This window comes from Cydia strobilella, chromosome 19, assembly GCF_947568885.1.
Source record: "Cydia strobilella chromosome 19, ilCydStro3.1, whole genome shotgun sequence".
Classification (NCBI taxonomy): Eukaryota; Metazoa; Arthropoda; class Insecta; order Lepidoptera; family Tortricidae; genus Cydia; species Cydia strobilella.
The window spans coordinates 12,145,640-12,162,200 of NC_086059.1; the positions used below are offsets into that span (position 1 = coordinate 12,145,640).

General features: G+C 39.2%; 2 protein-coding genes across 5 annotated transcripts in view; both read right to left on the reverse strand.

The window, feature by feature from the left end:
* Positions 1 to 16,561, reverse strand: part of LOC134749941 (retinol dehydrogenase 12-like) — a 463,382-nt gene that overhangs the window by 241,819 nt on the left and 205,002 nt on the right. The gene's annotated exons all lie outside the window — the stretch shown is intronic.
* LOC134749944 (alpha-tocopherol transfer protein-like) overlaps positions 1 to 16,561 on the reverse strand; it is a 214,942-nt gene that overhangs the window by 177,330 nt on the left and 21,051 nt on the right. Inside the window, exons 3-6 of one of the 4 annotated variants that reach the window (XR_010128529.1) lie at positions 11,509 to 11,605; positions 10,564 to 10,584; positions 5,952 to 6,093; positions 212 to 2,629 (exon numbers count right to left, since the gene is read on the reverse strand). Coding sequence is in view for 3 of the 4 variants with exons in the window: in XM_063684974.1 (XP_063541044.1) it covers positions 2,381 to 2,629; positions 5,952 to 6,093; positions 10,564 to 10,584; positions 11,509 to 11,605 (509 nt within the window). In the remaining variant the exon portion in view is untranslated. Of the gene's footprint in view, positions 1 to 202; positions 2,630 to 5,951; positions 6,094 to 10,563; positions 10,585 to 11,508; positions 11,606 to 16,561 lie in introns of those variants that run through there. The other 3 variants (XM_063684974.1, XM_063684973.1, XM_063684975.1) reach the window with 3 other exon arrangements.

The window sequence follows — 16,561 nt, forward strand, 5'->3', positions numbered from 1 at the left end:
CTCAGATGGCAGCGCACTGGGCTAGCGATCCAATGGTCGTGGGTTCAAGTCCCACCCAAGACAGTGAATTTTTCCACTTAGAAATTTCCTTATCTGCCTCCGCGCGAATATGTTACAGCTGAAATGTGAACGAAATTTCGATTATCGTTTCTTGCGGTAGGAACTCTGGATCGTAGTCTAGACCTTACCTAAGACTAAGACCTGAGGTCACCTCATAAACTTTTCACGACAGGTACATAGTTATACATATATACTAAATTCAAGCTTGGTGCAAAAGGTATAATACCTACTTGTCTATGGTCTGACCATAGGGAGCGAATATTAAGTATACATTTTTTTCTCAATTTTCTTTTATATACAAAACCTACCTAGGAATACAATTTACAATTGTAATTAAATCTTTGTACTACATGACATTTTTATACCAAGACGGTGGCAAACAAGCTTACGGCCTATGGTAAGATTGGTAAGTAAACACCGTAGTCTATAAACAGTCGCACCTCCAGACTTGCCAGCATGACTTGTTCTCGCGCGCGAGTCCATACTTGAAGTCACACTAGACGCAAGTTATGCTAGCCGGTCATAGGCAGGCGTGGCTCACTCCGCGATTTCGTCGCGTCGCTACAAGTACATGCGGCCCACACCAATTTTGGTGTCTAGCCATAGTAGTTGCCGCGCACCGCTACGGAACGGACGCAGCTCCCGCTTGCGCCACCTAGCGGTCATATCTGTCGTAATAGTCGTGTTTTGTTAGAGTGAACTTTCTGTACCTAGTACTATTATTTATTCTGTGTCATAGGTGTTACGAGCGCGATGTCCATCATTTTTAAGTATTCAAGGATTCTATGAACTATAGGTATCCAGGTCCCTTGCTCTTAACATAATTGGGAGCTCTAAAAATCTACAATAATTAAAGAAATTTAAAAATATTGTGAGTTCACAATCCGAACTTCATGAAAAAAACTAAGCTAATCAAAGATATTAATAATATAACAAATAAAACATCAGGATCAACTGTGGAAGCATTAAAGAAGAGACGCGTTCCATATAGATTTTCGTACATTGACCCGCCTTTTGACATCTCTATTGCACTTGCATCATTAATTATATCGCTGTCCCGCCCATGATGCCGGTTGTCAATGTCACTGTGCGAGCGTGACAACATAATAAAGCGAGTGCAATAGAGACAGCAACAGGCGGGTCAATGTACACGAAAATCTATAATAGAACGAGTCTACTTAAAAAACTATTCTAAGGCCAATAAACCATTAAGAATACATTCACAGTCTGTCTTTTTCTAGTGTCAAAATGCTTAGCCAGACAACTTATACGTATTCTTGGCCAGACTAAACTAAATATGTTTTGAGCCGCACATAGCAAACGAGACACGCCTTTTCTCATACCTCTAAAATTCATCTAAAAGCATACTAATCTTCAACTTCTTGAAATTATTGTTCAGCATTTTATCTCTCTTGTCCGGGCAAACCGTATTCATTAGCAGCAAAGTAAGGTTCCAAAATTTGGAGTTGTTGCATGTATGTTTTGTAAAGGGTCTGTTTTTAGGGTGTTATTTTGAACCCATCGGTGTCTAAAAGATTCAACTAGATACCTAAATGCTTATGAAAGATGAACTTGACTAAAAATGAGTCATAGCCAGCATACAATTTTGCCTATCTAGTCTGGCTAACTATCATAATATTAGAAAAAACGAGAAATTAAAAATGCAAATAGAACAGAAGCCATATTTAACAAAATTTAGTTTCAATATTGTGTCTAGATTAAGCCTTAGTTTGAGTTAGTAGTTTCTTACTAAATGATAGTTTTTAATTGTAACAAAGTCTGATATTTAAATTGTAATTGGTTACCCGCGATACAGGCACTGCCTAGTGCGGAGACCCCTGGAATGTCTGTAACTTTTAGCTGAAAATAAATGATCTTTATTCTTCTTTAAATGTAAACCTTTCATACATAACTATTTTGAATGTGCCGTCTTTTTCTAGTGTCATAAATTATGACTCATAATGCTTAGCCAGACTAAATTACACATCTTTTGAGCTCCTTTCTAAAAGCGACATACCTTCTCAGACCCAAAAAAACCCTAAAAGCCCAAAGTACCTATTGAATTTAGACTGAAAACGAGTTTAAGATTCTCGGCAATTTGGTCTGGTCCATGATAATCATATTAGAAAAAAAGACGATCAAAATATTGAAACGAACCTTTCACAGTTCAGTTAACTCGTCTTCTAGTGACAAATTGCTTAGCCAGACTAAATTATACATATTTTTGGTCAGCCTAAATTAAACACTTTTTGAGCATATAGCTAAATAAACAAGATTCATCGCACCTTTTCAGAAACCTTCTAAAACCCACACATAATCATTAATCTATGTCCAACTTCTTAAAATTCTTGTTCAACGCCTTATCTCTCTTCTTGTCCGGGTACGCTCTAGCCCTTTGCTGCTCCTCAGCAGCAAAGTAAGGTTCCAGAGCTTGTAGTTGCTGCATGCACTTCTTGTGGAGGGTCTGTGTGTCGGGGAGGGTACCACCGTAATCGGGGGGGAGGGCGGAGCGAGGGACGACTGTCTCGTAGAACTTCTCCAGGTCTTCGGTCTTGCTGTGGAATTTTAGCTGGAGAAAGGGAAAAGAAAGTGTTAAAAATAATATTCTAAACTACAAATGTGTTCTTTAGTCGACGCTGTTGACTCAATCAAAATGATACCTATACCTAAATGATGTCTAAACGTCTGTGTCTCTCGCTCGCGCCAATACACGTGCGACTGACATCATTTTAGTTGTTCATTTTAGTTTACAAGTTATTTGTTGGCCCCAAAGCAAGGCTTTTAGTGAGAGCTGGGAATTAAATATCGGATTTCGAGGCAAAAATTCAGACACCCCTTGACTGTATAGTATAGTAGTGTACTTTATTATATTTTTAAAAAACAGATACTTATTTAATTTTTATCTGTAGGTGTGATAATGGGATTTCTCACTCGATCTAAAATGTGTATTTGTTGGCCTAGCACATGATTGGCGCGACGTATCTCGCCCGCGAGATAGGATACCCGTTTAGACCGCAGGCCAGGAACAGATTTCCATGACCAATTTTTTATAGACTTTATTTGCTAGCAGCAACCTCCTCAACCCACCAACGGAGCGGCAGCTGACGTTGACGAGGGTTCATCATACATAGCCGTTAACCGCTATACGAGTATTCGCCCGGGAGGCGATGACTGACGAAATTTGCGCCTGGCTCGCGGTCCAGTTTTTTTCTTACTGTATTAATTAAAGAGGAACGGATAGTCTATCTCGCGGGCGAGATACTATCGCGCAAATCATTTCATATTCTAAACATAAGCTCGCCGTCATAATAGGTTGTTGATTATGGACACCACACCACAGCTTTATTATTTAAGCAATTAACATGTCTACTATTAACGAATCAGCATTATGTAGCTACTTATTATCATGATATTGTTAATTGTTTCTAACATTCGTTAATCCTTTGGCCACTAAAGACGTCAACTGACGCGCTCGGATACAGCCAGTACATTGTCTTTTCAATAAGACCATTCTAGCATGCGTCTCGAATACATTATTTTTAATTTGCCGATAAGAAGTCTTCTCTGTGGTCATAACCCCGCACGGGCCAGCTAAAATTTATACGAGGTTCACTGAAACCCGTATCGCACTAGAAAGCAATTCCTTTTCTCCCTGGTCGTTACGGGGTTCCTGAGACCTCGTATATTTTGAAAATATCACTTGGTTACTTTTGACAAGAAACTGAAATGTATATTTGTCTTTATCGTCGTAGTCATAAAAATAATCAAGATACAACTTCCGCACCAGCTAGTAAACACGATTATTAGCCTCTGCACTGAATAATGACATCGTACGGGTTTTAAAAAGCCCACGTAACGCAATCAACGTGTTGAAGTGTCAAAAGGGCATCTACGTGTTGGCTTCGACTCCGCGCACGCCTCCCAAAGGTCCGGAACACCATTGTTCCGTGATGGGAAAGACGTAATTGGTCAGTATAAAATAAATGCCTCATAATTTATAAAAACAAGTCGTGACATGCTTTTCACATGAATCATTATTGTCCTTTGCAAACAATGAACGATTGTTATGCTAAACAATGACCAAATACTGACCAATCAAGATATTATGGTGTAATGAAATTAAGAAGTTTAATATTAATAAATTATTATTTACATAAATATCAAGGGTCAATCTTACACAAATCGCCCTAGTCCCACAATAAGCCCAATGAAACCCCATGGTTGAACCCAAAATGTTCTTTTACAGTACATATGGTGCTCCTTTTCGCACTAGTTCGTAAAAGAGCACTTTTCGTTCATATGTCGAAAGTTTAAAGGGCCATATGTACTGTAAAACGTTGTATGATACACGTGCGAATAGGTATTTTGCAACTCGTGTCGATTTAAAACACTCCCTGCGGACGTGTTTCAATTTATCGCCATTCGTTTCGAATTTCCTCTTTTCCGCACTTGTATCGTAAATAACTATTTCAGAGCGGTTTGCGGCGCCGCAAATCTCTGCAAAGCCGCACCGCTGATGTGGCCGGGCCCTAAATTGTACATAACCTCCTAAGGCCCAAGGCACAGGGCGGACACGCTATACATCAAAAATTACTTGCGTTTCTATGTGTGAACGGCACGTCTGTACACGCGTCATGCGTCATTGTGTAAGTTGCTTAAAAACAGTACTGAGCGGCCGGCGAACGGCCGTCAATCTGGTGTCGCGGGGCGAGGTAATTCGAGTCGGGGCGGGGCGGGGCGTGGCCGTTCTGTATGATAATTATATAAACCCTATTCAATTGGAACAGTCGCTTTTGCTTTGTTTCGTTCAATTCTCCAACAACGCAATCAACTCTATTTCCTATACTATATTTCAGTGGCTAATTTTGGATTTTACATTTGAATGGCTGGGTCTTAGGTGGCTATACTAACACACTATAGACCACGGTCTGCAATAAATAATTCAATTCAATTAAAATTCAATTAATACTTTTTTTCGACTTCGACTTCTTCGGGCCGTCGCGCCACAGCAGTAAGTAATGCTTTTTTTAATAATCTTTAACATAAATGTGACATTTATTATTAAAATTATGTACGTCTATTCATAATTTGCGTTGATGATCTTCTCTTCTTCTTCTTCCTGGCCATTATTATTCCCATCTCTAGTTGGGGTCGGCCCTCCTTATACCATTACGCCACTTTATGCGGTCTGCTGTCATACTTTTATCTATGCCTGCTGCCTCCATGTCTCCTTCAACGGTGCTGCTCCAAGTTGTGGGGGGTCGTCCTCGGCCTCGGTTACCCTCCCTTATGTTTAATACCGCTCTCGTCATGTGGCTTTCATCACGCCTCATGACGTGGCATACCAGCGTAGGCGGCCTTCCGCCAATTTGTCGCTAATGCTAGCAACCTTAAAAGTTCCTCGGACATAGGTGTTTCGAACTCTGTCAAGTCTTGTGACGCCGCCCGCCCAACGTAGCATCTTCATCTCGGTGGTGTGAAGTTTTTTCTCGTCAGCTTTCCTTAAACCCCAGCATTCCGATCCATATAATAACGCAGGCGTTGATGATCTAATAATAAATTATTATTCATAGTCAGTTTATCTCAGTTTATCGTGGAAAATTTTAAATCGCTAACCGTGTTACCGGTTAAAACTTAAGTACATGTAAGATGTTTTGGTAATGTAGGACCATCGACCACCTCAATGTAGGCGAGCGCTCATATTATTACATAGATTTGAACCTTAAAACCACCACGATACAGCCGCTTTAATGACATTGTTGCTTTGACACGCGCTCAGACACAATGGCCGACCGCTCGCAGAAAAGAAACAATGGCTTTTGTTTAACAGATTACGGTCTTAGGCGTAAAAATCATACTGAGAAAATTCATACTGTCAAATATCATCTTACCATGTCATAGAACTTCTTCTCCATGAAGGGCCTGATTAGGATGAGCAGCTTATCCACGATGGGCTCGGCGTTCAGCACGTGGATGCCCTTCATGCGGACCGGCCAGGCCTCCTGCACAAACTGGAAGAACTTGCGGAGGGACCTGGAAAGAAACCATTTATCTTATAGTTATTTGCAAGAACTTGCGGAGGGACCTGGAAAGAAACCATTTATCTTATAGTTATTTGGAAGAACTTGCGGAGGGACCTGGAAAGAAACCATTTATCTTATATGTAGTTTGATAATGATAAAGGTCCTAGGTGGTACTTGGTACTTTAGTAGACGCAAATCAGCTGACGCTGACCAGTAGAAGCTACTAGCTAAGCGCCTTGGCTTGACAATAGATGCGTGTTGACATATTATTGAGCACCTCGGCCGCTCCGATATGTCTGATGGCAACTGTACAAGTGTCAACAGTGGCAGTTTAGGTACTCGTGTAGATGGCATTATGGATATGGTTTATACTTAATTGAAGCTGACCGTTCGTGTTTGTACCGCATAGTTCTAACATTATTAATTCAATATCCCTTTGCACGTTATTATATCAACATAGTGGTTAAATTAACTATACTTTGCATACAACTAAGTATAGTTAGTACAGAACGCATTAAGGCGTCGGTACTTCGACTAAACTACTTCAAACGAACCAAGTCAAAAAACTGAAATATATTTAGTTACACTCGCCATCAGATTTATGTGAGCGGCTGAGGTGCTCAAAAATATCTGAACACGCACTCTAACGGCTTGATAGTAGAGGCGTGTTCAGATATTTGTGAGCAACTCGGCCGCTCAGATATATCTGATGGCGACTTAGACAGCATCATATTATGCTGTTACATCATTGGGGATCCTATTGGCACGTAATCTGATCCGCTACTATTGATGATGATTGATGACTGTACCTATATAAATTAGTCCGTGATAATCTGTTAAACATTAGTTTGCATGTAAAAAAATATATTGAGGCTGTAAGTATTGCTTTAAATTTCCCCAGTCAAAATTACACGTGACGGCTCTGGCTCGTGCCGTTGAACAATCATTATATTTTACGTGATGGCTCCTTCGAGAAAATATTATTATTTAGTTTATCTACATTAAATCTGACTAAAATTAATATTGTCTTCGGTTACCACGATAGTTACTCATGAAATAAAACTATGAAAACGGATTATATCGCGTATATTGAATTTATAATATTATAATACATCCCGACGTGTCGAACCCTTTATAGACCGCGGGCCAGGAACAGATTTCCATGACCAATCGCCTCCCGGGCGAAAACTCGTATAGTGATTAACGACTATGTATGATGAACCCTCGTGAACGTCAGCTGCCGCTCCGTTGGTGGGTTGAGGAATGGCAGCCAATATTAGTTTTCGCCCGGGAGGCGATGACTGACGAAATTTGCGCCTGGCTCGCGGTCCATTACCGCGTTCGTGGTCAACGGGTGACTAAAATTATAAAAATAATTGGAACAGTACAGTTCTTAAACAAACGCATGATTGAAGCCAAGAATATAGTATTTTGAATTTGCGCGTGCAGCATGTATTAACATCGTCAAGGTCGTCGGGGTTATAAGTCGCCTTAATTATTGAACCTAGTTAGTTTAGTAGAGGCTGTTTTGTTTATTTCAACTAGCGTGCGTCACAAGTCACAAGTATAAATTAATATGACGCTGGTGATTCTGGTTTGATCAACTGTTTACGTATATATTAATTATACGGAAGACATACCGGTAACCGGTATTGCCATAGGTTTTCATACCGGAAGTGTTGGGATAGAACCACAGGGGGCTAGGGCCAAGATATAGGTATGTACCTATGTCATTGTTTGCAGAAAACGAAACTAAACGCTAAGATAAACGTAAGTAATGTATGAAAGTGATAGTTATTTTTCATATTCATATTCATATTTATTTATTGCATCCATGGTACACAGGTGTTACATATATAATAGTTTCACATGGGCCCTGGTAGGGCAAGGCAATTATCTTAAATCTAAAGATTAATTTATATATGTACAATATATTTGACAGTGTCTTATTTTAACTTTTAATAATTTCATAGTTGTATTATATAACTGATTTTATTATACCAAAATTTATAAAATTAAATATACAATAATAATATACATGCTTAAAACGATTGTAAGTTTATGTCAAAAATATCGATACCTATATAATGTCAATTTAAAGCTTAAATTAAAAATTGTAAAATGAATGATGTTCGGTTTCTGCAAACGAATATCTTGGCTGTTAGGCCCCCAGATCATGCCATTAGCACTACTAAAGAAAATTATTGACATCCCGGCGTCAATTTAAAGATATGACAGAGATCCCTGTCTAAATTCCTCAATAAACACCAAAAGAAATACATTCCGGCCATGATGTGATGACCTGATGACGCTGATTTCTATAGGACAGCCAAATTTTGATACACTTGAAAAATAAAGTTAACTATATGATTTTATCGATATCAGCAACCTTGGGGGTAACAAGGGGACAAAATCAACAAAAAATTGGAGTGTCTACTTATTTCATTTGCGCTATATCAAGGAAAACCTACTCGCTGATAAGTTATAACACAAAAATGTCGTTTGAAATGCTTCTGTTATAAATAGAACACATTAAAATGCAATCAGAATGGTTTGAAATGGTTATTGAATGATTACGGTCGGTTCGTCTGTTAAAACCGCGGTGTTAACCAAAAAAAATAATATTTAAACGTTGGCGCGGCCGCCGAGAATGCTGCAAAATTAAAAAATAACAAATATGCAAACTTGGTACAGTCGCCATCAGATATATCGGAGCGGCCAAGGTGTTCACAATATCTGAACATGCGCTCTAACGCCTTGACAATAGAGGCGTGTTCAGATATTTGTGAGCCCCTTAACCGCTCAGATATATCTGATGGCGACTATACCAGCATACGACTTTGTTCCGGTCGCTATAGAAACGGCGGGGCCTTGGTGTGCGGAGGCCAAAACACTTATTAAAAAACCGGACAAGTGCGAGTCGGACTCGCCCACAGAGTGTTCCGTACTTTTTAGTATTTGTTGTTACAGCGGCAACAGAAATACATCATCTGTGAAAATCTCAACTGCCTATAGTTATCACGGTTCATGAAATACAGCCTGGTGACAGACAGACAGACAGACAGACGGACAGTGGAGCCTTAGCAATAGGGTTCGGAACCCTAAAAACTTTGGGGCGGCGTTTAAGGGATAGGGGCTGCGACCCCCGTTCCGGCTCTTACCTGGTCCAGCAAACATCGCTGGCCGTGCAACGCGGCAATGCCGCTAGCATTTTTAGCACGATTGGACCAGGTGACAGTCGGAACGGGACATAGGCCTTTTGTATACCTACTTATAGTTTGCTATAATTAATTATATTTTTAGGTTTACTTCTAATTTTAATATTATAATATTATAGTTTAGTTAGAAGCGAGAAGAGGCCGCGGAAAACCACGAGCAAGCTACACACAACAACTGAAAGCGAAAGCAAATGTCGTGTCTTACAGGGACCTAAAGAACCTGGCCGAGGACCGAATAAACTGGCGCATACTCCACCGACAAGAGCCATGCTCTTAAATTATGAATGAATAGTTTTTTAGGGTTCCGTACCCAAAGCGACCCTATTACTAAGACTCCGCTGTCCGTCTGTCTGTCCGTCTGTCACCAGGCTGTATCTCATGAACCGTGATAGCTAGACAGTTGAAATTTACACAGATGATGTATTTCTGTTGCCGCTATAACAACAAATACTAAAAGGTACGGAACCCTCGGTGCGCGAGTCCGACTCGCACTTGGCCGGTTTTTAGTATTGATCTGTAATTTAATTAAATAGCTAATACTTTTGAATGATAAATATTTAAACGTTTAAATTAAATTTGGTTAGTTTCCTAAACACAAGTTATACGTAGGTTACACTCGTACAGGAACAGGGAGATTTTGGTGTTTCATTATATATTATTTTCAATTTTATTTTGGGGTTGGTGCCATGGAAATAGTGGTATTGTAGTAGTAGTTATGACGTAGGCGCAGGTAAGGCAAGGTACTAAAATTAGCAGCTAAGATGATTCATGTTCCATTTTGGTACAATAAAAGAATTGAATTTCAGTACAATTTCGTACCTTCTCACTCAAAATCGCTACGGACCTCATACTATTGTCACAAGGTACGAAAGGTACTGAAAATAAATTCCTTGAGCGAACACCGTCATGCAGTATTATTTATGCTACAAATAAACATTTCTAATACCTAACAATTTAAAAGGAATGTAACCTTATGTAATGACTAAATAGTATGAAAAGACTTGACAGGTTACTAAATATAAGGGCCCACTGATTATCAGTCCGCCGGACGATATCGGCCTGTCAGTTGTTCGGAACTCGGAACTGTCAAATTTTTCTTGTAACTGACAGGCTGATATCGTCCGGCGGACTGATAATCAGTGGGCCCCTTAAGTCGTTCTACAATGAAATAAGAGTAGAAAGTTTAAGATGGGAATGTGACCTATTTATATGCATACATAAATATGATAATGATAACGATGATTTTTCCCTTGCTAATTTACCTTTGCTTATCCTTTTGAAAGCTAAAACATTTAAAGTATATATAATAGTGATATTTTATAGTAAATCGTGAGATATATAAAATTAAGTCCTTCAAAATAATAATTCTGCTGGAATTGTTATGTTATGCTTATTGTTATAGGTACTAATTAGAACATACAAATGGATAATTATACATACTAGTTGTGTATAGGCACATTTGCATACAAACATTGACATCACTGACGTATTTAAGTTAACTCAAAATAACATAGCTACTTATATCGCAAAAGAATCAATATTAATTAACGACTTTTGTCTATAGTTTTATCAAATTTTGCGTAAAATCCGTGGAGCTGATTATTTTAGTACCTTGTTACCAAATAATCAAACCAAAAATGTTTGAAATCCATTAAATTTTCTTAAAACCATGAACCAGACGAACAAAAAATTCGTTTTTTTTTTCCCAATCTATAAACTATGATCTACCTAGTGGCAGAACCTAACAACATGGGGGAGACTAAAGCTCACAGATTTCGTTGGTTAAGCCACCTTAAGAGAATGGATGAAGATCGAAATTTGAAAAGAGCTTACCTGTGGCCCCGTAGACAACATGCCAATCGCTAACGCTCCGTAGCAAACGAATCGCAACTGTCACTGTCACACTAATATGGCAGAGTGATAGAGAGACACAAAGTGATATGATGGCGAAGCGCAAGCGAATGTCACCTTGGCTAGGCCGCCCGGGCCGCCTAGCTGGAGGACGTCCAGTCGGACGCCACAGGCATCGCAGGAACGACATGGTGGACGCAGTTCTGCGCGAACTCCAAGTCAACAATTGGCCAGAAGTCGCTCAGGGCCGAGAAAAGAGGCGACAGCGCCTTGTGTCGGAGGCCAAGTCTCATTTTGGCTCGCTGAGCCAGCGGAAGCTGCGGAAGTGAGTAATAAACTATAAAATGAATACTCACGAGAGACTGACGCGCGTGAGGTGCCCAAGCCGGACGCCTCTCATGTCGAATAGGAAGATATAGCCGGGTGTAGGCCCCCGCTTGCAGAGGCACGCATCTGTGAAAAAGAATCAAATTGAAAAGGAGGTTCTTTTGTCAGTGGTAACGGCCTCCATAGCATGATAGCATAGAGAAACAGGTAATTGTTATCTAGGTACCGTACCGTAATGGTCCAAATTCAAGTTCCAGTAAAATATGTATAAGTATTTTTCAAATTATGTTGAGTATACATATAATATAGAAAGAGCATTATCTAACTCCTAAATAAATGTAACGAGTACAAATCATAGGCTCGTTAATAATTTAATCAACGTTAAAAACTGGACCATAGTTGCACTTAAGGACTATAGTTACTTTTTTTTTTTTTAATTTATTGAATAAGGAAACAAATTACAGTTTGTTAGATTATTACAAGACCCATCGTAGGCACAACCTTATGGAGGTTTGTGTGCCGATGGGGAGTTCGAGAATAACATAAAGAAAAACAATCTTAACCTGTCTTATGTGCAATAAAGTGTTTACATACATACATACATACAATATTATATCCTATGTCTTATCATAAGTATGTTCTTAGTATACATAGCTTGTGTCCTGATTTTACGGTTCTTGTTTTCTAGCAACAACAACTGTAAGGTTTTTTTTATAAATAGACATTACAAAGTGACCGAGTGGAGTGGATATGACGTCCGACTTTCAATCCGGAGGTTGCGGGTTCCAATCCTGGCTCGTACCAATTACCAATGAGTTTATCGGTACTTATGTCCGAAATATCATTTGATATACTGGCTTTTCGGTGAAGGAAACCGTCGCAGGGAAACCTGCCTACATCTGCTAATAAATTCAAAGGTGTATGTGAAGTCCCCAATCCGCATTGGGCTAGCGTGGGGACTATAGCCCAAGCAAGCCATTACCAAGGCCTGTGCCCAGCAGTGGGACGTATATAGACTGAATTATTTTATTATTAAATATACATTTACTAAATATTTTTCATACGTGAACATTGTCATGCGACCGAAAACTAAGTCACCTTGATGCTACCGTATTTTAATTTAGATCTAACTAGTTTTTTATAGCCATTTTTGAATAACATTTCTAATTAAACTTGAACTTTATCATAATCACGGCAAAAGCCGGTTTTCCATGACGTGTTGTTTATTCAATATTCATCACGTTTGTGCATTACGGCATTTGGACGACAGATTTTAATTCGTTGCTCCTACTTGGCTAGCAATTATCTAAAATCGCATGCCATTTGTTTTAACGTTTGTATAGAAGCATTTATGTAGACTGCAATATACGGCTCAGCCAAGGCCACAGAATATATTGTATCCACCAGCCAACCCCATTCGAGATACACGAAATTGGATTTTAAAAAATCGCGGTCGGCTTGACGGATACTATGAAAATCAAAATGCGAAGAAAGGCTCTACGTAGTTACGTTCATAATTTATTGCTCTATCAATATTCGTATTCCAAGGACGTATATACAGGGTGGCTAAAAAATACGTGCATTCCCGTTGCCAGGGAGGTTTTGGGATTATACTGAGCAACTTTTATTACTATAGGACCAACCCCGAAATCGCGAAAAAAAATTTGGCTGGTCCATTTTCTATGGGAGGGTAAAAAAAAATTATTGTGTTCAGGTTTGTTGGAATTGTCTCGATAAGTATTAGTTGCCTATTAAAAGAAAAGTACAGTCAACGATAAAAGCTTGTATAGCTTGTATCAAAGATGACATTTTTGACAAGAAACTTATTAGAATTCCGATATTAGCAGGCTAAACTATGTTTACCTCAATTGCGTATTTACTGCAGCCTACTAAGCCGGCGGCCTTGAGCAGATCTGCCGCGTTAACTAACATAACGTTTTGACACTATGTCTGTGGAATAGAGGTCATACTTGTGTAGATATTATTGATGCAGCGAAGGGCTTAATGTCGCAATTGAGTAGACTGGTTCTTGATTATTCAATGTTTGGGATTGTATTGGCTTTGGCGGTTACCACACTGGAACTGGATGCGATTCGCACGTCGCCAGGCGTGGCTCACTCCGCGATTTCGTCGTGTCGTTACAAGTACATGCGGCCCACACCAATTTTGGTGTCTAGCCATAGTAGTTGCCGCGCAGCGCTATGGAACGGACGCCTGCTCGCGCTTGCGCCACCTAGCGGTCATTATGTGTCGTAATAGACGCGTTTTGCTAGAGAGTGAATCTTCTGTACCAAGTACTTTTATTTATTATGTGACGTCGCTCCGATGTTTCATTGAGACAACGCTATGCGCGTACTTAAGAGACATCCTTCGCAAGGATGTTTTTCCAAAGTGAACGAAATATAAGAAGCAGGCTTCTAAAAGCTTATATTACAATTTATAATACAAGCATTTTACAAAGTCGGGACACGGGACTTCAAAGAAGGGCATTAAGCGATGTTTGTCAAAGGACGCCTGAATACTGGCGCAGCCTTTTTATAAGGGCAGGTAACAAGGTTGTAAAGCAGCTCATTTAATTATAATAAATAAATATTAATGGACATTATCACCAGGCATCGTAAACTGCGAGCGAAATCCATTGAAATGACGTACTTTGACTTGACTAAGTAACAACCCTAGTACTTCAATCACACTTCAATGGATTTCGCTCGCAGTTTACGATGCCTGATTATCACACAAATTGACTAAGTCCCACAGTACCTAAGCTCAACAAGACTTTGTGTTGTGACAACGATATATGTACAATATATTATCACTACATTGTATAAAACAAAGTCGCTATCCGCTGTCTAAGCTGTATGTCAGTCCCTATGTATGCTTAGATCTTTAAAACTACGCAACGGATTTTGATGCGGTTTTTTTAATAGATAGAGTGATTCAAGAGGAAGGTTTATATGTATAATGCATCAGCATTGCACCCGTGCGAAGCCGGGGCGGGTCGCTAGTATACATATAAATCCACAACAGGTTTCGTCAACTGGCTATATCTATACTAAATAACTAAACTTTAAAACAATTTCAAAATCACCGTCCACTCTGATATTCACTCATCCGGCTTCTTTTAATAATTACTTTTTAGGGTTCCGTACCCAAAGGGTAAAAACGGGACCCTATTACTTCGCTGTCTGTCTGTCAGTCTGTCCGTCTGTCTGTCTGTCTGTCTGTCTGTCTTTCCGTTGTCACCAGGTTGTATCTCATGAACCCTGATAGCTAGACAGTTGAAATTTTCACAGATGATGTATTTATCTTGCCGCTATAACAACAAATACTAAAAAGTACGGAACCATCGGTATGGCGACAGGTTATACGGGAACCATTTGCGACGCCCGTATGCCTCTTCGGTTGAAGGGTAAAATTTATAAAACGATCATAAGACCTGTCGTCATGTATGGATCAGAGAGTTGGGCCCTAAAGGTGACGGATAAAAAGAGATTGCATGTAGCGAAGATGAGAATGTTAAGGTGGATGTGTGGCGTGACGAGAATGGATAGGATAAGGAATGAGTATATAAGAGGAAGTCTGAAAGTTGCACCCATAACAGAAAAAGTAAGGCGAGAAGTAAGTGCGACCGCAGCCCATGCTAGCGGTTAGCGACGTCAAACAGACTGCGTCCCGCCGGCCCCTTGCGTCCACGCGGCGCGGAAGCAGTGTGGTGGAACTGGTGGAAGTCACTTAAGTTATACCGTAAAAACATGGAGGTGATATATTATTGGCCGGTACTGTATGTCTACGTTTTTGTTACACACAACAATGAAACGTTTCTCATTAGGTATAGAAAGCATATTGCACTATATAATGATTGACAATTGTGATCGTTATAGGTAAGCGAGGCCCTGAGTCTACGTCGTAGACTACGAGTCGAGATAATATTGCATCACTGTATACCGGCAAGTTGCATTTGTTGTTTCCTTCAATTTGCAAACAAAGCAAAATCAACTCTTTCCCCTAGACTGTAAGTTCAAATTTCACTGGCAAATTTTAGCTATTTTTCTGGTATGGCTGGGTCTTAGGACGTTAATGACAGTTAATAAACCTTATGTCAAAGTCATAAGGTCCACGTAAGGTTAGTTAAGTGTTGCTGTTATTCTATCAATATTTGCTCAGGTGAACGTTGAGGTTGTGACCTTTTGACATAGTATATGTAAACATAGGCTTTACATACCTACTTTTATATATAGGTTTTACAAATCAAGTGATTTGACATAATATTTACTAAAGGCGAACGTGCACGCGCTATTGACACAGACACGACACGACACATCGATTATAATTATAAACAAAGTTCCTATACTTAGAAAGTAATAAATAATAAATATGTACCTAGTAAGTAGTAATATAACGTTAATAACCTTTAGTGGTAGTGGTATAAGATTGTTGAAATATCCATACATCCATTTTATTTTGCTGCATAAGGCCGTTCCATCGATTTGCCGCTGTCACTGTCACATTTCGCAAGAAAGAACGGGAAAGATCATACGCGCCAAGTGTCAATTTTGATCGAACTTTGTCGATTTTTATTTATTTTAAAAACGTTACCTTACAATATCGAAATTCAAAAGCTATGAAATTACTATTTAAGTTAAGATTGTTTTTTCTTCTTTTTTTGTTTATAGTATCACATAATAAATAACCGAGTAAAGTTGGATTAAAAGTCCGAGTTAGAGGTTACTTTGGGAATTAATTGTATCGAGCGAAGTGTCATAATTCGTGTATCGGAAGGTATGTTGTTAAAGATAATATAGTCAAGAACTACATATATTTTTTCCACGTCTACAAATATCAATGCCCCTTAGAAAAACATGATCATGTAAGGAGATTTTTCGCCTTCTGGCTCAGGGAACCGCCATAAGTGCGTCCTTTATGGTTAATATTGATATTTTGGACATTTTGGTCTATCTTGTCTTGTGTCTCGGTAGAGTCGGTAGAATCTCTAAAATAGTAATTCTGTTTTCATCATGCATGCATCTTAATGCATGTAGTTCTGTTTTAAGTTTTGGCTAAGGTTAAGAATTTTAACATTAG